At 39.9% G+C, this 20,896-nt stretch overlaps 1 protein-coding gene across 1 annotated transcript in view; it reads left to right on the top strand.

Moving 5' to 3' along the window:
* The window catches only part of LOC110954951 (glutamate receptor ionotropic, NMDA 2D), a 108,557-nt gene that overhangs the window by 13,291 nt on the left and 74,370 nt on the right, over positions 1 to 20,896 (top strand). The window contains 1 exon segment of the mRNA XM_051957386.1: positions 19,179 to 19,519. Coding sequence (XP_051813346.1) covers positions 19,232 to 19,519 — 288 coding nt within the window. The 5' untranslated portion in view covers positions 19,179 to 19,231.

Below are 20,896 nucleotides of genomic sequence, written 5' to 3'. Positions count from 1 at the left end.
TCAGTGGATTTATATTTTGCAGGAACACCAGACAGACAAACTGCGATTGGTTTATAACAGGGGTGTCCAACATGAGGCCCGTGGTCCAAAAGTGGTCCTCCAGAGGGTCCAATCCGGCCCTCAAAGTGGAAAAAATGCAGAGAAGACATTAACTGCAGATTGTAAATTAGTAAAACTATAAATTTAGAATCATTTCTAGACCATGACAAGTTGTTTGGATCAGAAAGTAAAATATTATTTTCTCATTGTTCTTTAGTCATTTTGTAATATTTTGTCTCGTTTTTGTTGTTTTTTGTCTTTCTTTGTGTCTGACATTTCTCGTTTGTCTCATGTTTTTGTCATTTTGTGTTTCCTTTTTGTCTCGCTTGTGTTTATTTTTTAATTTTTTGGTATTTTGTGTTTTGCTTTAATCGTTGTTTTGAGTATCCTTTTTGTCATTTTTCTTTTTGTTTCATGTCGTTTGTCTAATTTTTTGTTGTCTTCTTTCTTGTTTTTGTTGTTTTGTGTATTTTTTGTAATTTTTTCTTGTTTTTGTTTTTTGTCTTTTGTTGACTCATGTTTTTCTTTTTGATCTTGCTTGTGTGTTTTTTATGTCTTTTTTTGTCGTTTTGTGTTTTGCTTTATTCGTTACTTTGAGCAAAATTTTTGTCGTTTTTTGGGATTTTTTTGTTTGTTGTTTTTTGTTAGTCTCATTTTTGTCATCTTTTCTCGTTTTGTGTCTCATTTTTAAAAATATATTTGTCTTGTTTTTGTTTTTTGTCTGACTTGTTTTTTCTTTATTCATTGTTTTCTGTCTTATTTTGATCGTTTTGTTTCACGCTTTCTTCATTTCTTGTCTTGTTTGTCCATTTTTTGTCACTTTGTAACTTTTTGTCAGATTTTTTGTCCCTTTTCTGTCATTTTGTCTCTCATTTTTGTTGTTTTTTGTCATTTTTAAAGTAAAACACGATACCATTCAGTTCCAGGTGACTAAATGTTGTGTTCCTTTGTAGACTCTCTGTGATCTGGAAGTTGTGATGTGGAAATGACAAACTGAGGATGAATGTTGTTGTGGTTGCTGAACTTAAATGAGTTCGACACCCGTGGTTTAAAGAAATAAAAACAATCCAGAGCCTTTATTTGATGGTGAGTAATAATGAGGTGCAGCAGACCGTTCTACACCGTGTTGTGGATGTGAAGGACTTTGGTTCATGGACGTTGCTGATGCTGGAGTCTGACCAACTGGATGTAGAAATCAGGAGTCATTCTGCTACTGGCTGCTGATTCCAGGTAGCGTTGTTGTTGTTGTTGTTGTTTTCCTCCACTAGCTGCATGTTACGGTTTTCTTCGCTACGAGAAACGACATCAACCAGCACTCTGAAAATGTCAGGTTTTGATGAGGATAGCAGGATTCTTTTGGTATATTAGCAATTTTAGTTGCAGTTCTTGCCTCACCGCGTGCAAACATTCAGACGATCATCGGTAGTTTAAAGAAATGCATTTTCCACCATTGCAGCGTGATAATGAGGTGCAGCAGACCGTTCTACTTTGTGTTGTGGATATGAAGGACTATTGTTCACGTGTTAGTGGTCTACTGAGGCTGTAGGATGTCGGATGCAGGTGTCATTCTGCTACTGGCTGCTGATTTTAGGTAGTGTTGTTGTGGGACATAAAAACGACAACAAACATGCTCAAAAGGACAAATTTTGATGAAGATTTGAATCGTGCGGTGAGGCAGGCCTGGTTCAGATGGCTGTGGTTGGTTTAACCCTTACAAGGCCATGTCTCTGGAGAAGTACATACACTAAAACCACCTAATCTACAAAAATATCCATCAAGTCTTGCGAGGTCGTAGACGTTCGCCATATTAAATTTCGACCGGTACGCGGCCCCGATAAGAGCTTCGTAATTGCGGCTTCCTTATATATATATATATAGATAGATAGATAGATATAACTTTATTGATCCCTTTGGAGAGTTCCTCAGGGAAATTGTAGTTCCAGTGACAACATAGCACTAACAGTACAGGATAAAATACAAAAGAAAAAAAACACCCGAAATAAAATTAAAATTTAGTGCAAGATAAAAACTGCTCATACGGCTTTATCGTTTGAAATAAGCAAATTTGGGGCCAATGTTTATATCTTACCAAACACACGGGTGTGTGCATGTTTTATGTTGATTAGCAATCATAAACAGGTCGCACGTGTTGAGCCGAGAATGTTCGGTTTCGGCTGTTTGTATGAGTAAGCGTGAACCGAATATACTCGGTCCCGGCTTTTTAAGGGTTAAAGCGCTGCATTTTCCACCCCATAGCATGATGAGGTGCAGCAGACCATTCTACACAGCACTTCAAGTTTTCCTGAACATCTAATGGTGCTGTAACGCTCGCTTTATTGCTTCGTTAGATTTCTGTTTTGCTTACAAACAATCCAGAGCGTTTTCCCCGCCTTATAGCAGAATAACGACGAGGTGCAGCAGACCGTTCTACTGAGCGCTGTGCAGATGGAGCCGGTTATGTTGGTGTGGATTTCATCTTGCAGCGAGGCAGACCTGTGTGGTTCTTTTGGTGAATGATCTGTTTTATTCACCCGTATCGCATGATAAGGAGGTGCAGCAGACCGTTCTACTGAGCGCTCTGCAGATAGAGCTGTTTATGCAGGAAAAGTCTACATTCCGTCATCGTGTGGAAAAATCATTGTTCCACTTCATTCCCAGCCACAGCAGATGAATCAGGCCCTAAAAAAAACTTGCGATATCATTAACAAGTGAACCAAACAGTGAATCGATTTATCAACACAGAATCGTATTTAGACGTCACAGCGGGTGAAATCTCTGCTCATAATCACGTCGTGTGCTATAAGACATGAGCTCCGCGGGAAGAGCTTCGGCCTCCTCAGACTCCTCGACACCTCGGCGATGAGCTGCTGCAGCTTTATGTGTCAGGAGGAGACTCACGTTTCATTTTTGTTGCTGTGAAACAAACATCGCAGGATTAGCGAGCTCCCAGATTTGGCTCGGTGAAGACGCCACAGTGGGGCTCTGACATCCCTCTGCTAACCTCTCACCACCTCTTATGTTTGAGGATCATCTAAAAAAAAAAAGAAGAAGAAGAAGAGGGGAAAAAAAGAAAACACTCGCTGCTCTCAATCCTCAGATTCCTCTCCTCCCCGTCCGTGCATTTGCAGAGCCGGGCTGATCCGGCGGTGTTTACGGGATCGACTGACGGAGTGTTTCTCACACCTCTGGATGTGAGCCGAGCCAGATGTGCTGTGAATGGCGCTGGTTGTGTAGCGTTAAAACAACATGTGGCTCCTTCTGCTGCAGGGATGAAGCTCAGCGCTGGTCTGAATCTGTTAACCCTCAGATGAAAATGAGCCAGTGACGTCGTTTTAATGAAACGTTTTTTCAAAAAAAAAATGTCTTTGATGTCATTCCATTTAAATTTTTTAGTTACCTTTTATACTTTCATAGAAACTATCGTGTTTGTATTATGATCCCAAGCTTCTCAGTGGGTCAAAAATGAGTCTGTGAGGTTGTGATTGTCCTCTTTTTGATAATTTTTAGACTGAACAACAAATCAGTTAATTCAGAAAATAATCAACAAGTCAACTGACAGTTGAAATTAGGGCTGCAACTAACGACGCGTCGACTAATCGTCTGAGCACGATACGTCATCAAAAACGGAAGTGAGCGCGCAATGCAACAGAAATCGGCGTCCTATCGGAACGCGGAACACGGACGGACATCAGTGCTGCATCGTGCATATATTATGTATGCACGATGCAGCGTGGATGTCCGCGTTTAGATACAGCTGCATAGTAAACGCTGACATCCATGTTTACGATAGATCGCAGACGTCCATCCGTGTTCCGCGCTCCGGTCGGACGGTAATTTCTGTTGCACTGCGCGCTCACTTCCGCTTTTGATGACGTATCGTACTCAGACGATTAGTCGACACGTCGTTTGTTGCAGCCCTAGTTGAAATATTTCTTATTTGTAGCCCTATTTGCATCTTTCTGCTTCGTAAATATTGATTTTGTTCAACATTTACTGTACTGTAATACATGTTCTTATGCTCTGTAAATAAAACTAACCCTACCAGGACTGCAGTTAATTTAATGACCGATTAATGCACCAGTGGTTAGCAGGTGATAAATTCACATTCTGGGTTTTAAAGCTGCGAATTCTGAAAGTTTTGATGAAAGAAATTAGAATTAAACTTGTTGTTTCTCACTGTTACTTAAAATAAATGAGAGCTGTTGTGCTGTTAGTGTGACTGAGAGTACATTTCAACATGTGGACGTGATCGGGGCAGGCCTCTGATCATACGTGTAAAGTTTGAGGCAGATTGAAGCGTGTACGGGCTGGATAGACAGCACTTCCTGTTTCACTGTGAAGTAGCTGCCATTTTTACACCGTCAGACTCCAGCGAATCATTTCGATAGCTTTTGCTCATCCATGCCTGCTGGACATCCTGGCCAAATTTGAGCTCTGTCGAGGTCATCTTGTTTGAGTTTATAGCTTTTGAAAATGTCCAAAAATCACCGAAAATCATTGAAAATGACCAACTTCCTGTTGGGTTTTGGGCATGGGTGTCGATGCTTTTTTGTGTGTCTTGATGAGTTCCATTAGTCTTCCAAAGTTCATAAGTCTAGGTCACACTTACTGGACATAAATGTTTAAAATCTTCCAGGTGGCACTATGGAGCCCTTTTGGCTCACACCTATACAATTCCCTGAAATATCACATTTTTCACCCCTCCTGATGTGTGTGGAAACATTTTAGAGTATTTTTAGGGCCTCAAAGATGTTTCTTTCGTCCGATTCGTCCATTAGCGTCTCCACACCCCTGGTGCTCGGACTTGATGATTATTCATGATTATTCTCAACCAAAATGACAAAAAAAAACCCAAACACATTAAATCTTCTGCAGGTTGTTGCTGACCTACTTATGTAGGAGTGCAGGGTCGGATCCCTGGAGCCTGTGAGGGTTAAATGAGCGGCAGACGTCCGTTCATGTACCTGCCTGTGACCTTGTGAAGGCGCCACACTGATCAGCGAAGGTTTCCCACCCAGCTTTAATCAGTTTATCCTCACAATGAGATTGTGAATCGTTGCCATGCAGAGCTAGCTGCTGCTTTTTTTTCTACTCCACTTCGTAGCTGTTCCAGAATGTTTCACCTCGCAGGTCCTGCAGGGCTGCAGTGTCGGCTGCTTTTCATCTCGCTCTTTTAATTAGTGACTGATTTAGATCTGCCGAGGTGATCCCAGCGTCTGGCCAATCAATGAGGGAATTAATGGAAGCCGCGGTGCGAGCCGAGCGGCAGCAGCTTTGTGGCTACAGGCTCAGGTCGGATGGGAAAATAATCCATTTAACGTTATTGTTAAGAAAGCCGCCGTTCGCTCGACGCTTTAACGTGATTCCGGCACGTTCTCCCGCCTCGTCACATCTGCCCAGGATCTCTCATCCAATTTGTTCCTAATTTCAGTCTCAATTCCTGCTGAAGGAAAACAACAGCAGTCAGCTGAGCGCTCATTCGTGGCCGTACAGTAGGTTGTGTGTCTTTATTCTGCAGCTCTTTTCCCTCAAACACTAAAACCTCCGAGGCTCCGGATGTAAAAGGTTCAGAAATTATTCCGTTTTAAAACAAAAAGGGGATCCCCAGGGCCATGCAGCGTCAGGACGTCTCCACAGAAGATTCAAGAAAAAATAAAACTACAGCAAACAGTTTCTGTGTTCATTACATCCAGTAGACAAGGGCTGTCCAACATGAGGGCCGTGGTCCAAAAGTGGTCCTCCAGAGGGTCCAATCCGGTCCTCAGAGTGTAAAAATTACAGAGAAGACATTAACTGCAGATTGTAAATTAGTAAAACTATAAATTTAAAATCATTTCTCGACCATGACATGAAGTATAAACCCAGACTGTTCATTGTTGTTTTGTGTCTGACATTTTGTCTTGTTTTTGTTGTTTTTTGTCTGACTTTTGTCTTTTGTCTCATGTTTTGTCGTTTCTTTTTTGTCTCGTTTGTGTTTTTGTCTTATTTTTGTCATTTTTGTGTTGCGCTTTTTCGTTTTTCGTTTTCGTTTTTGTGCATCGTTTTTGTAGTTTTGTTTCACGCTTTTGTCTTTTTTGTCTCACCTGTGTCATTTGTCCATTTTTTTGCCACTTTGTAACTTTTTCGTCTAATTTTTTCTCTCTGTTTTGTTTTGTGTGTTTTGTCTCATTTTTTTTGTCATTTTGTGTTTCCTTTGTGTGTCACTTGTATCGTCCATCTGTTTTTTTGTCGCTTTGTAACTTTTTATTGAGTTTTTTGTTGAATTTTTTGTTTTGTTTTGTGTCGTTTGTCTCATTTTCTGTCATTTTGTTTCTTGCTTTTACCATTTTGTGTCTTGCCTTTATAACATTTTGTCTTGTTTTTGTCTTTTTTTAAAGTAAATCCTCTGTGGTTCAGCTCCAGGTGTCTAAACGTTGTGTTCCTTTGTAGACACTCTGTGATCTGGAAGCTGTAATGTGTTGATGAAACTGAACTCATTTTTCTCGATAAACGTCAGGTTGTTCATGACGTTTAGTAAAAAGATAATTCCTTTTTGCACTGAAACAGAGGAACCATGAGGAGTTGTGGTTATTTATAGATTGTTATGCTGTGGTTTTACTGGAGATCAAACTGGGCTGAATGTGGAACTAATCTGAACTGACCCCTGCAGTAAATGATGGGAGTCGACCTGAGAGTCCTCTGATCTCCGCTCTGTCAGACGTCGGGTGTCGAGGTGGGAAAATGAAATCTTGCTCCTTGGCCGACCTTAAAGAAAGCACTTATGCTGCGGCGTCGCTGGCAAACGAAGCGCTCTTAATAAAGCCTTTCTGTTTGTTGGAGTGGAGTTGAAATGACGGCGTTTCGTGTTCGTGCTCCCGGATCTTCAGACGCCGGCCTTTCCACATGAAAGCACGCGACCTTCCTGATATTTACGTGTGAACACCAGTAAAGCATCTGTAGCTGCAGCTCTCTGAACGGATGCGAGGATAAAATAGACTTTTCTGCGCGTTGTTTCAACACAAATTGATTAAATTTTTTACAGCCTGTAAGTCAGAGAATCGTCTGACGGTTAAATAAACGACAGGAGGCAGAAATGCGACACACATGGCCGTATTTCCATCACATTGTGTCGACTTGCATTCATTCTGTTCCATAAACTCTGAATAGAAGCCTCAAGAATGATGGTTCATGAAATACCACCAGCTGACTTCTAAATGATCTTTATGTTTTTGCCAATGTCGGCTCAGAAATGGAACTTTTTATAGCACCTTTCATTTTTTTTGCGTCATTTTTCAACTCACCAATAATCAGACATTATTTTATGTACACCCCCTGTCAAAAGTTTTAGGGCGCTTTCTCATTCAAATGAATGAAAAAGCGTCCTAAAACTTTTGACAGGGGGTGTATTTGACCATTTTCCCCATTTTCTAACATTTTACAGACCAAAAACTAATCAAATAATGCAGAAAAATGCCAGCAAATGAACTGACAGTGGAAATAATTATTAAGTCAGGATAACTGAAGTACATAAAACAAGTTTAAGCGTTAAGGTTTAGATTCTACAGTAGTTGTTAGCTGGTAGTTGCAGCATTAATTATAGTTTCACTGTTACATCATATTTAAAAGGAAAACTTGGGTGAAATGTACAGATTTCCCTGTAGAGCTGCAACGATTAATCAATTACATAGCCTATCCACTTTTATATTTATCACCGACTATTTTGCTAATTGATTAATCAGTTTGAGTCATTTTTTAAAATTAAAAACAGTCTAAATTCTGTCATTTCAGCTCCTTAACTGTGAATCTTTTCTATTTTCTTTCCTCTGTGACAGTAAACTGAAGATCTTTGGACTAAACCAGACATTTGAGGAAACTCTGATCCACATTTTTCACCACTTAAAGACTTTTTAGACCCAAACAAACAACTTTTTAATCAATATTTAAATCAATTTTCAGTTTCAGCCCTTTAGTAAACCCTCATTAAACCAAACTCCATTCAAAAAAGTTAAAATTTTAATCCAGAAAAATAATATTTTTGAGTAAATCCTAATTTTTAGCTCCAATTTGGTCACCTCCAGCAGATTTTACAATCAGAATGATCCATTTATTAATTAAAAACAGTCTAAATTCTGTGATTTCAGTGATTTTTTTTCTGGTTTCTCCTCAGTGACAGTAAACTGAAGATCTTTGGACTAAACAAGACATTTTACTAATTGATATTTTTCACCATTTTCTGACATTTTTCTGACCAAAACTAATCGACTATCCCAGAAATATTTCTTCTGCTAGCTTGTGTTTTTTTTTGCTCTCTAAAAAAGAAGCTAACCTCCTAATATCCCAGTTATTTCCCATTTTCCAGCTGATTTCCTGCTCTCAGGTTCATTCTGAAGCGTTCCTGTAATTACCAGACACGTGCTGGGTGATAATAAAGCAGAATTAGAGGTAATTACACACTCTGCACTGAATGCTGCTGGTCGGAAAGACGAGATGATGTGAGATATTTCAGCAATAATCACTCCGTGGTGGATGTGATTTGGTGTCTGCTGAGCCGGGGAGCTGAGACGTTTTCCTTTTTGTTGAAAAATGAGGTCAGAGAATTGTTAGTGCGCCGCCGTGGAGGGGTCCGGGGTCAGCTCCATCTCATTTCCATCAATCCACAGAGGCCCCAGAAACAAGGAGCGTTCCTCCCGTCCACGTAATGAAAGTCCTCCCCTCTACGTACAGAAGTGAAGTCCAATTAATCCACACTGTCTCCTGGCAGAAGAGTTTAATCCCACCAAGAAATTCTGAATTAAAGACGCGATACTCTGAACCGCAGCAGCGTCTCTTCTTCTTTTTTTCCCTTTTTGTGGAAATTAACGGGGCTGGAAATGTCAGAATAAGATGTGGTTTAGTGGCGAGGAAACATCAGAGCGAGATGTCAAGGTGACGGTTTCATTTTGTTCCTGCTAAAGGTTAGAAAACAGGAAAAGGACAAACGCAGACGACCTGCTCACATTTGATTCTCTTTCCTCCCGTAGCGTTTTAGAGGTGATGTACAGGAGGTTGTGTATCTGCTTTTACACACCTGAGCTGTCTTTTACACCTTCCTTTTGCAGTTTTCTCTGTGCATGGGGCTTCAATTTGTAAACATAAACATTTATGTCCTGCAGTAAATACCAGCAGAGTCTGGAGCTGAATGATATAGGGTTTTACTTTATGATCAAAACGATGAAAAAAGACAAAAAACAAGACAAAATGTTACAAAAATGACACACAAAATGACAAAATAATGGACAAACGACACAGACTGGACAAAAAAAGACACAAAATGACAAAAAATTAGACAAACGGCACGAAACAAAGGAGACAAAGAATTTGACAAAAATGTCATAAAGCAACAAAAAATGAACAAATAACAAAAACCAGACACAAACAATAACTATGGCAAAACACAAAATGGCAAAAATAAGACAAAAAACACAAGCAAGACAATAAAAGAAATGACAAAAACATGAGACAAACCACAAAAGTCAGACAAAAAAACCCACAAAACAACAAAAACAAGACAAAATGCTACAAAAGTGAGACACAAAACGAGAAAAAAAATGACAAAAAATGAGACAAACGACATGAAACAATAAAAAGGACAAAAATGGACAAAAGACAAGAACGATGCTCAAATCAACGAATGAAACGTAACACAAAATGACAAAAATGAAATGACAAAAACGAGAAACAAGGAGCAAAAGTCAGACAAAAACAACAAAGCAAGATAAAATATTACAAAAATGAGACACAAAATTACAAAAGAACAAAGAAGAATCTAGTATACTTCATGTCATGATCTAGAAATGATTTTAAATTTATAGTTTTACTAATTTACAATCTGCAGTTAATGTCTTCTCTGTGATTTTTACCCTTTGAGGGCCGGATTGGACCCTCTGGAGGACCACTTTTGGACCACGGGCCTCATGTTGGACACCCCTGTAGCAGGAATGTTTATAACACCTTCTTTTTGCGTTTTTCTCTCTCTGCATGCGCCTTAAATTAGTTTATTTCCTGCAGTAAATATCAGCCAGCCCTTTAAATTTCACTGATCCACATAAAGAATCGTGTCCTGCTCTAATCGGGTTATCGGCCTGTGGCACGTGGAACTCAGAAATGTTGTGCATCGCGTTTAGCCTGCGAGGTTCTGCCGTCGCTTTGATAGATGGCTCCGCTGTTTGTCATCTGAACGGCTGGTGATAGCCACAGATACGAGGCGCTTTACTGCTGTTTATTACAGCCATGCAGCAGAAACATGCAGCACCTGAACGCCTCGCTGCTGCTGCTGCTGCTGCTGCACACAATAAAAAACAAAAACATAACAAAATGACAAGCATGAGACAGAAAACAACAAAAACAAGACAGGAAATGACAAAAATGAGACAGAAAATGACAAAAAAGGAAACACGAAATGACAAAACGAGGCACAAAATGATGAAAACGAGACAGAAAATGATGAAAATGAGACAGAAAATGATGAAAATGAGACAGAAAATGACAAAAATGAGAAACAAAATGACAAAAATGAGATGCAAAATGACAAAAATGAGACGCAAAATGACAAAAATGAGACACAAAATGACAAAAATGAGATGCAAAATGACAAAAATGAGATGAAATCACAAAAACGAGACACGACTAAACGAAACACGAAATGACAAAATGAGGCATAAAACGAAAGAAAACAATAAACGAGAAACAGACAAACATGAGACACAAAATGATAAAACAAGACAGAACGCGACAAAACCGAGAAACAAAATGACAATACAAATACAAGACAAAGCAACAAAAATGCTACACAAAATACCAAAACGAGACAGAAAATGCTAAAAACAAGACATGACACGACAAAAATGAGACACAAAATGATGAAAGTGAGATGAAATCACAAAAACGAGACACCAAACGACAAAAACAAGACACGAAATCACAAAATGAGGCACAAAAAGAGACACAAAATGACAAAAATGCGACACGAAATATCAAAATGAGACTGAAAATGTCAGAAATAAGACAGAAAACGACAAAAACAAGACAAAAAATGACAAAAATGAGACGAAATCACATAAACGAGACGTCAAACGACAAAAACAAGACACAAAATCACAAAATGAAACAGGAAATGACAAAATGAAACACAAAATGAGAAAATGAGACACAAAAAGAGACAACACGACAAAAACGAGACACGAAATGACAAAACGAGGCAGAAAATGGGAACAAGAAGGCGCTGGGCTGCCTGGTGGCTCTTCTAGTCGACGGGAATCAAAGAGAGGGAAGGGGAGCGATAGGCAGGGAGGAAGTGTTGGACAAAGACGTGTGGAGGGAGGCGAAAGTGAGGAGATGCTGCAGAACGGAGTGAGTGAATGAAGGAGTGAATGGATGAGTGGATGAATGAGTGCAGCGGGACGGAGGAGAGGATCTGTTCCGTCAGAGAGGACACACTCCAGCGGCTGTGATTGAAGTATGGGCCAATTAACACGAGGAGCATTGAGCTCCAGCTGCACTCTCCTCTCCATTCCCGGCGACGCACACGCCGACACGCACACGCACACACGTGTGTGCACGCTGCTCTGCCACTTCATCTCATCTCCCAGCGTACTACAGCCGTGGACTGGAGCAAATTACAAAGGCCACATATAGCAGTTTTCTCTTAAACGTGCACGAATGAAGAGCCGATGAACAAAGTCTTCTTCCTCAGAGGAGCTTCTTCTCAGGCCGCTTGTTTTCCAGCTGCGCTGCTTCATTGCAGCGAGGAGCAGCTGCATTACTCTGCATGACAGCATGGGAGGAAGCAACACAACGGCGAGCGCTGCGCTTCCACAGCTCCACTCAGTCGCCCGGCAGGTCCGGAGCAGCGTCTCTGAGAAACACCTCCTCCTCTCCAGGGAGCCGTGCAGCCGCCGCAGGCCTCGCTGCAGCTCTGAGGGAGGAGGACATCACTCTGACACCCGCAATCAATTCCACTCTGTGTTTGGAGGCGATACAAGTTCTCAGTGTCTTCAGAGGCCTCGCTTCGCCCTCAGCTAGTTTCTGCTCATACCATTAATTCCTGAATGCACCGACTGGGAGTAGCAGCGAGGCGCATTATGCAGCAAATCAAATGTTTAAGCAGAGATGGGATTTAAACGACAAAAACGAGACAAGAAACGACAAAAAACGAGACACAAAATGACAAAAACGAGACAAGAAACGACAAAAAACGAGACACAAAATGACAAAAACAAGAAAAACGAGGCATGAAACACAAAAATCAGACATAAAATGACAAAAACGAGACATGAAATGACAAAAACAAGAGAAAACAAAGACGTGACAAATGAGACATGAAATGACAGAAACGAGATATGCAAGGACAAAAACAAAACAACAGGACAAAAGCGGGAATGAAACAACAAAAACGAGACAAAAAACGACAAAAACAAGGAAAACGAGGCATGAAACAACAAAAATCAGACAGAAAATGACAAAAACTAGACAGAAAACAAAAGTGAGTTAGAATGACAAAAACGACAGAGGCATGAAACGACAAGACAAAGCGACAAAAACTAGAACAAAACAACAAAAACGAGACACAAAAAGACAAAAACAAGATACGAAGCGACAAAAATGAGAACAGAACGACAAAAATGAGACAAAAAAACGACAAAAATGAGATAAAGTGACAATAATGAGAAAAAATGAGAACAAAACAACAAAGATGCAAAACAACAAAAATGAGACACAAAACGACAAAAATGAGAACAGAACGAGAAAAAAACAACTAACGACACAAAGAACAAAAATGAGGCACAAAACGACAAAAATAAGACACGAAGACACAAAAATGAAAACAGAACGAGAAAATAGAGACAAGAAATGAGAAAATTGAGGCCTCGCCGTGGAGAAGCTCTCAGCTAGTTTCTAGCAGCACTTCCTGCAGGCACCGACTGGGAATCGCAGCGAGGCGCATTATGCAGCAAATCAAATGTTTAAGCGGAGACGGGACGGGATGTGTTGTGATTGTGAGGCGGCGGCTGGTGTTTTTTGGAGGAGGCTGAGCTGCCTGGGTGAACATTTCCTCTGTCATTTGGCTGATTAGCCGTCAGCAGGAGAATATTCTGCTCTTAAGTTCTGGGTAAATATTCCTGAAGGTGCTTTTTAGATGGGCTCTAACAGTCGCCGGCTGTAAACGCCACTTTCTTTGTTTGGGAAAGGCAGAGAAATAATTACACCGTAGACGCAGTCAGCTGCTCGTTACAGCGACGGATCAGCGCTGCCGAATAGGAATAAAAGCGTTTTAGGTGATATAATGAGTCAGACAGGAGATGATGGCTGAAGGCTCCACCAGGACGTTTCCACACCTCTGAGAACTTTTACGAGATGTTTGGAATTCAGAAGAAGAATAAAACTAAAATAAAATCTGTCTAATTAATTAGAGGCTTTGAAATTAAGACAAACAACAAAAGTCAGACAAAAACAAGAGAAAATATTATAAAAACGAGAAACAAAACGACAAAAAAATAGACAACGCAAGCGAGACAAAAAGGAAACATGAAACAACAGAAACTGTCAGAAATTTCTGAAAGCATTTGAGATGAGAAATAATCTGAGCAGCAGCCGAATCTGTCCTGGTTTTAGTTCAATGATGGCTAGACGGAAAGTTTCGCAATGCATCGGACCTCCACATTCCTTGTCGAATTTGCATCAGCTTGAGGTTTTGTTGTTTTCTGTCTCGTTTTTTTTTCATTTTCTCATTTTTGTCATTTTGTTTAGTTTTTGTCATTTCATGTCTCGTTTTTCTCGTTTCACATCTTGTTTTTGTCATTTTGTGTCTTACTTTGGCATTTTTCTTATTTTTGTAATTTTCTGTCTCATTTTTCTCATTTCGTTATCTCGTTTTTGTCATTTTCTGTCTTGTTTTGTCATTTCATGTCTCGTTTTTCTTGTTTCACATCTTGTTTTTGTCGTTTCATGTCTTGTTTTTGTCATTTCGTGTCTTACTCTGGCATTTTGTTTCTTATTTTTGTCATTTTCTGTCTCATTTTTCTCATTTCGTTATCTCGTTTTTGTCCTTTCATGTCTCGTTTTTGTCATTTCCTGTCTTGTTTTAGGCGTTTTCTGACAAAAAAAAACAAGACATCCGTGCTGTACTTCTTCTTCATGGCTGGAAAACAGACTTCAGGTGCATTAGCGCCACCTACTGGGCTGGAGTGTTCATCAGAGTTACCGGTGTGACAGAAATTAGAGAACAGAGAAAGTGTTGGGATTTTTGTAATTAAATAATTGAAATGAATGCGTTAAAGTCCCAGCCAAAATTACAATATTCAACAAAGATCCTAAAAAAGTACGCAGGTTGATTCAATAACCGGTTCTTCACCTCCTGCACAGTAAAAACAGAAATGCATACGAATAAACATCCCCTTGGAGAACATCGTTTTTTTTAAAAACAAAAAATAAAGCTTGAGAGGCGAAAATATACTAAAGTGTGAAGATTTGCATTTTAACAAAAGATTCATTTATTGGTGGCAAATGAAACCAAGCTGTTAATCTGCGGCGCTCTCCCCCTCACTGCTCGCTCTTTACCATCCACACAATAATGCAGTACATAGTAAAGATATATTTAGGTTATTTACTGCAACGCTGAGAGTGAAACGCTGCGACAAGGCCCAACGGTTGACGAAATGCTGTGTTCGTCTGTCTCCCCAAAGCAACAGTCTTCTACCAGGACTGTCGTAGCTAACGTTAGCTCTGCTGCTAACAGCAACATGTTGTACATTGAGGTGAACAGAAAACAACCACCTTTTATCCAAGCTGCCATCAGGAAGATTTTTAAATGAAAGTTTCCTCCCAACAAGCTCAATGTGTCTCATCTTCCTTCACTGTTCACCAAACTTTCTTGTGCTAACATCAGTGTGGTCTACATGGTTTGTGCATTCCAGGTGTGTTTTATGTCACCAGTGTCATTTTCTGTCTCATTTTTCTAATTTTGTGTCTCGCTTGTCATTTTCTCTCTTGTTTTTGTTATTCATGTCTCGATTTTGTCGTCTTCTGTCACATTTTTCTCCTTTTGTCTCGTTTTTGTCACCCATATTTTAGGTCTTGTTTTTGTTGTTTTCTATCTCGTTTTTTCTCATTTCACGTCTCGTTTCTGTCATTTTTTGTCTCAGTGTTGCCATTTCATGTCTATTTTTTTGTTATTTTTGTGTCCCATTTTCGTTGTTTTCTGTCTCATTTTTCATGTTGTGTGTATCTTTTTTTCATTTTTTGCCTTATGTTTCTCATTTCGTTTCTCTTTTGTTGTTTTCTGTCTTCTTTTTCTCATTTCATGTCTATTTTTTGCCGTTTGTGTTTCGTTTCTGTCATTTCATGTCTCATTTTTCTCATTTTGTGTGCCATTTTTGTCAGTTTCTGTCTCATTTTTGTCATTTTATGTCTCGTTTTTGTAGTTTTTGTATGAAATGAAGCCGTTAATCTGCGGCACTCTTCACCATTCACAGCCTCACAGATTGGAACTCATAATGAAGTATATAATAAAGACATATTTAGATTATTTACTGCGACGCTGAGAGCAACATGAACAGAGTGAAACGCAGCGATGAGGCCCGGCGGTCGACTCGGAGCTTCTTCGTGTTCATCTGTCTGTCTGTCCTCGCCATTCTCCCCAAAACAACAAAGCCCTGTTTTCCTCCTCCATTATTACATTCTCCCTTTCCCTCTCTCCCGCTAACAAGTCTGTCTCTCCCCATCTCCCCACACCTCCATCTCTTTCACCTCCCTCCTCCTCGTCTTTTCCTCTTCTTCTTGCTGCCGTTGCCACACACGATGCACACAAACACCAACAAGCCGTCTCTCAGAAACCAGTAGCTTTGGCGCTTTGTTTGTTTAGTTTGAACACGTATGCTCGTCAATATTTCCTCCAGCACACCTCACCGTCCTCCTGTATTTACAGTACTCTCCATTCCTTTTCACTCTGCAGCTCTGCCCATCTCATTCCTGCAGTCGCTTTCTTTTTTCTTTCCTCCGCCGCCTTTTTCTTTTCTCTTCCATCCAAGAGACTGATCAGGGTCAAAGAATCGGCAGACTGTGACAAAGGGAGGAGAGAGTCGGAGTCCCATTTTTCTCATTTCGTGTCTCATGTTTTTGTCGTTTCATATCTCATTTTTCGCATTTCATGTTTTGTTTCTGTCATTCTCTCATTTTTCTCATTTTGTATTTTGTTTTCATAAATTCATGTCTTGTTTTTATCATATTTGTGCCTCCTTTTTATAGTTTTCCGTCTCATTTTTCCCATTTTGTATCTCGTTTTTCTCATTTTCCATGCCTCCTCTTTTTGTTTTTGTCTCGTTCTTGTTGTTTTCTCTCTCATTTTTTCATTTCGTGTCTCGTTTTTGTCATTTCATATTTTGTTTTGTCAATTTTGTGTCTCATTTTTGAGTTTTTTCATAATTTTTCTCTTTTCATGTCTCATTTTTGTCATTCCATGTCTTGTTTTTGTCGTCATGTCTTTGTTTGTCGTTTTCATGTCTCATTTTTGTCATTTTCTGTCTGTTTTTCATTTCGTGTCTCATTTTTGTCATGTCATATTTTGTTTTGACAATTGTGTGTCTCATTTTTGAATTTTTTTCCAAATTTTCTCATTTCATGTCTCATTTTTGTCATTCCATGTCTTGTTTTTGCCATATTCATGTCTTGCTTTTGTTGTTTTCTGTCTCATTTTTCTCATTTCGGGTACCGTTTTTGTCATTTTCGTGTCTCGTTTTGTTGCTTTTTGTCTCATTTTTGTTATTTTGGTGTCTCTTTTTTCTGTCATTTTCTGTCTCGTTTTTCTCATTTAGCTTTACTTTTTTTTTAATCTCCACCGCCTTTTTCTTTTCTCTTCCATCCAAGAGACTGATCAGGGTCAAAGAATCGGCAGACTGTGACAAAGGGAGCAGAGGGACAAAAAAACGTAGAGAAGGAAGAAACAGAGACGCGAGAGAGTGACTTTAGAGGGAATATTATGTCAGCGGGCCGCTGTTAATCAATGTGATTTTGTTTGGTACCTGAAGCCATGAAAATTGGGAGAAGAGAGACAGGGGAATGTGAAAAGACGGAGACGGAGGAAGACGAGGAGGGGAGAGAGGGCAATTGGCAGCGGGAGTAAATTGAAAATGATGCGTTTGTGTGTGTGTGTGCACAGCTCACATATTAACCCTGCTATCTCCCAGGTAGTCATTATCTTCCTGTTTGTGTGAATGCATGTTTGTGCATTAACCCTCATATCTCTCTATCATTAAGCTGCTCTGCGGGCACAGTGGATTTATCTGTGTGTGTGTGTGTTTACAGTGATCTTAATTGTTGTTATCACTCATGCAGCACAGTAACCACCTCCGCCCCCATCTTCGCCTCCGTCTGCTATTAACCGGCGCTCCCTCCTTTCCTCTCTAACGGCCGATTTCTATTTTTCCTCTTATTGTTTCTCCCAAGCCTGCAGCCTAAATAGCACCATTTCATCTTCTCTCTCCTGTTCTTGCCATTTCATGTCTCTTTTTTCATTTTGTGTCTCCTTTTTGTTGTTTTCTGTTTTGTTTTTGTGATTTCATGTTTCATTTTTATCATTTCATATCTCTTCATTGTCGTTTTGTGTCATTTTTCTAATTTTCGGTCTCATTTTTCTCATTTTGTGTCTCGTTTTTGTCATTTTCCATCTCATTTTTCTCATTTCTTGTCCCATGTTTGTCATTTTGTGTCTCATTTTTCTCATTTTCTGTCTCATTTTTCTCATTTTGTCTCATTTTTGTTGTTTTGTCTCAAAATCACATTTTAAACGCAGATTCAAGACTCACCTTTTTAAACTGGCTTTTACGTAATGCTTTTATTTTATCTTAATGCCTTGATTTATATTGTTTATTCCCTGGTCTTGCTTTTATTTATTTATTTTATTATTTTGTATACTATATTATTACTTCACTATTTTATTATTTATTTTATGATCTATTTTACCATTTATTTTACCATTTGCTTACTATTTTACTATTCTCCATCTTTTAGTAGTTATTTTATTCTTTAATTCTTAGTTTTACCTGTTATTTTCAACACGTCTATTTTAGATTCCAGTGTTTCCTCAGTGGGGAGCCGTCTGCATCCGGGGCTTTGACGGGGCCTGGGCCTAATGGCCCTGGAGCTAGTTGACCTGTTGGGGCCTGCTGCTGCCTTGGGTGTGGGCGGCTCTCAACGATGGTGTTTCCTCTTTCTGGTGTTTCTGCTGTCAGCCAACCAACGCTATTATTTCTGTTATAGAAGTGTGTGTGCGTGGCTGTGTGACTGTCTGGGTGTGTATGTGTGTGTGTTGATAGGGAGTATGATGGGGCGGGAGTTGGGAGGGAAGTGGGGCATTGTCTTTTTATTGTTTGTTTTTAACTTGTTAAGCACTTTGTGTTACTTTATGTTTGAGAAGTGCTATAGAAATAAACTTTGATTGATTGATTGATTTTCTCGTTTTCTCTCATTTTTCTCATTTTGTGTCTCATTTTTCAAATTTTTTGTGTCATTTTGGTTGACTTTTGTCATTTTTCTCATTTCGTCTCGTTGTATTTGTATCTTTTTATGTCATTTTCTGTCTCATTTTTCTGCTATTTTTCTCATTTCCTGTCTCATTCTTGTTGTGTTCGTGTCTCATTCTTGTTGTGTTGTCTTATTTTTCAAATTTTCTGTCTAAATTTGATCATTTTTTCTTGTTTTTGTCGCTGTCATGTATCTTTTTTTGTCAGCTTCTGCCTCATTTTTGACATTTCGTGTCTCGTTTTTGTCATTTTCTGTCTCGTTTTTCTCATTTTGTGTCTTGTTGTCTCCCTCTTGCTTTCTTTTGCGTTGATTTTTCTCCCTCCATCTCTTCGCGCTCCTCCTCCCTCCTCGTCCGGCGTTTTCTCCGGCCAAAGCTAACTTTTATTACCGCGTGATTGGATTCAGAATTTGTTATGCAGTCTCGCCTGTGTGCAATCTCTGATCAGTTTCCGTCTGCGCCTCCCTTCTCTCTGTGTTCTGCTTCTTCATTCCTTCTGATTTGATTTGATGTCCTCTGTGCTGGACGTTGCAGACAAACACACTAACTTAATCTCTCGCTTCTTCTTCACCTTCCCTCCTCTACCTGCTGTCTCTCTTCCTTCCAGGCGCCCTCTCTTAGTGCGATATATATCTGCCTCCCCCCCCTCGGCAGGTTGCCATGGTCGCCATACCCACTCTCTCTCTCCTGTTGGTCCTGGCAGAGTGGGCGGGTCCGGTGGAAGCGTCCCCCCACCTCCTGCTCCGGCCGAGCCCTCGGGAGCGCGACGCCGGGGCCATGATGAACTTCAACATCGCCGTGATCCACGCTGGCGCTACGGTGCAGGCGGAGGCGGCGGTGGCGGGGCCCGGGGGGAGGGTGCTCTACCCCGGCTTCGGTCGGGTCTACGGCTCCCTGGGGGAGAGCGTGGTCACCCAGTGGGGCTCTGCTAACGTCATCTGGCTACAGGTGAGGCTCCGCCCATCATCGTTCTCATTTCACTGATTTCAGAGGTGCATCGTCACATATAAGTTAAAAACTTATAGAAGTACAAAACAAGACCAAAAACAGCAAAGATGAGATAGAGAACGCGACATAAAGTAACAAAACGAGACACAAAATCCCCAAAATGAGACAGAAAATGACAAAAACGAGAAAGAAAATGATAAAAATGAGAGATGAAATGACAAAAACAAGACACGAAATGCCCAAATGAGACACATACCAACAAAAGGAAGACATGAAATGACAGAAACATGAAAGAAAATAACAAAAATGAGACACTAAATGACAAAATGAGACACAAACCAACAAAAAGAAGACACAAAATGACAAAAACAAGACATGAACTGACACAAACGAGACATGGAATGACAAAATAAGACACAAAATGACAAAAATGAGATAGAAAATGACAAAAATGAGACAAAATGACATAAACAAGACATAAAATAACAAAACGAGACACAAAATCACAAAAACTAGAGACGAAATGACAAAACCAAGACAGAAAATGGCATAAACGAGAAAAAAATGACATAACGAGACACGAAATGACAAAAACAATCCAGAAAACGACAGAAAACGGCAATAATGAGAGACAAAGAGATAGAAAACAATAAAAACGAGACATGAAATGACAAAAACAAATCTATTCTCTTGACGTTTTTTCCATGCTGTGAACTGAATTGTAAGTAAATAATGCTGTAAATGACCATGAGCACCATTCTCCTTGTCTGACAGAGATCCTGAAATAAAGCGGTGGGTCATAAGAAAATACAGGAGGTGCAGCTTTAAAACGCGTCACGTTTAACTGATGTTGCTTCAAACTGCAGCTCTGAGGTGAGCAGGTCTCGTTTTGTTAAATCCACATTACTTCGACTCCTCTGTCCTCACCTGGACTCTCTGCTGGGAGGGAAGGAGTCGAGGAAGCTCAGCTAGCTAAATGAGATGAGGGATTATTGGAGCTGCAGTGTTATCCGTGCACGCTTAGTTGGACAGGATGTCTCATTTTGTTAAACACCTCTTTGCTCGACTCCACTATTCTTGCACCGAACCTTTGAGACTGATGCTACATGTCCAGAGGATCTGACAATTCCTCGATTCCTATTCGTTGTCTATTTGAAACGCCCCACGATGCTGTGTAGAGGCATTTCGAGCTGCATTAACCCAGACAAAAACAAGACACAAAATGAAAAAAACGAGACACAAAGTGATAAAAAAGAGACACAAAAAGACAAAAACGAGACGCACAATGACAAAAGCAGACAGAAAACAACAAAAATGAGATACAAAATGACAAAAATGAGACAGAAAATGACAAAATCAAGACAGAAAACTACAAAA

The sequence above is a fragment of the Acanthochromis polyacanthus genome, chromosome 12, assembly GCF_021347895.1.
Source record: "Acanthochromis polyacanthus isolate Apoly-LR-REF ecotype Palm Island chromosome 12, KAUST_Apoly_ChrSc, whole genome shotgun sequence".
In the NCBI taxonomy this organism is placed as follows: Eukaryota; Metazoa; Chordata; class Actinopteri; family Pomacentridae; genus Acanthochromis; species Acanthochromis polyacanthus.
This window is presented reverse-complemented; position numbering and strand designations above follow the sequence as displayed.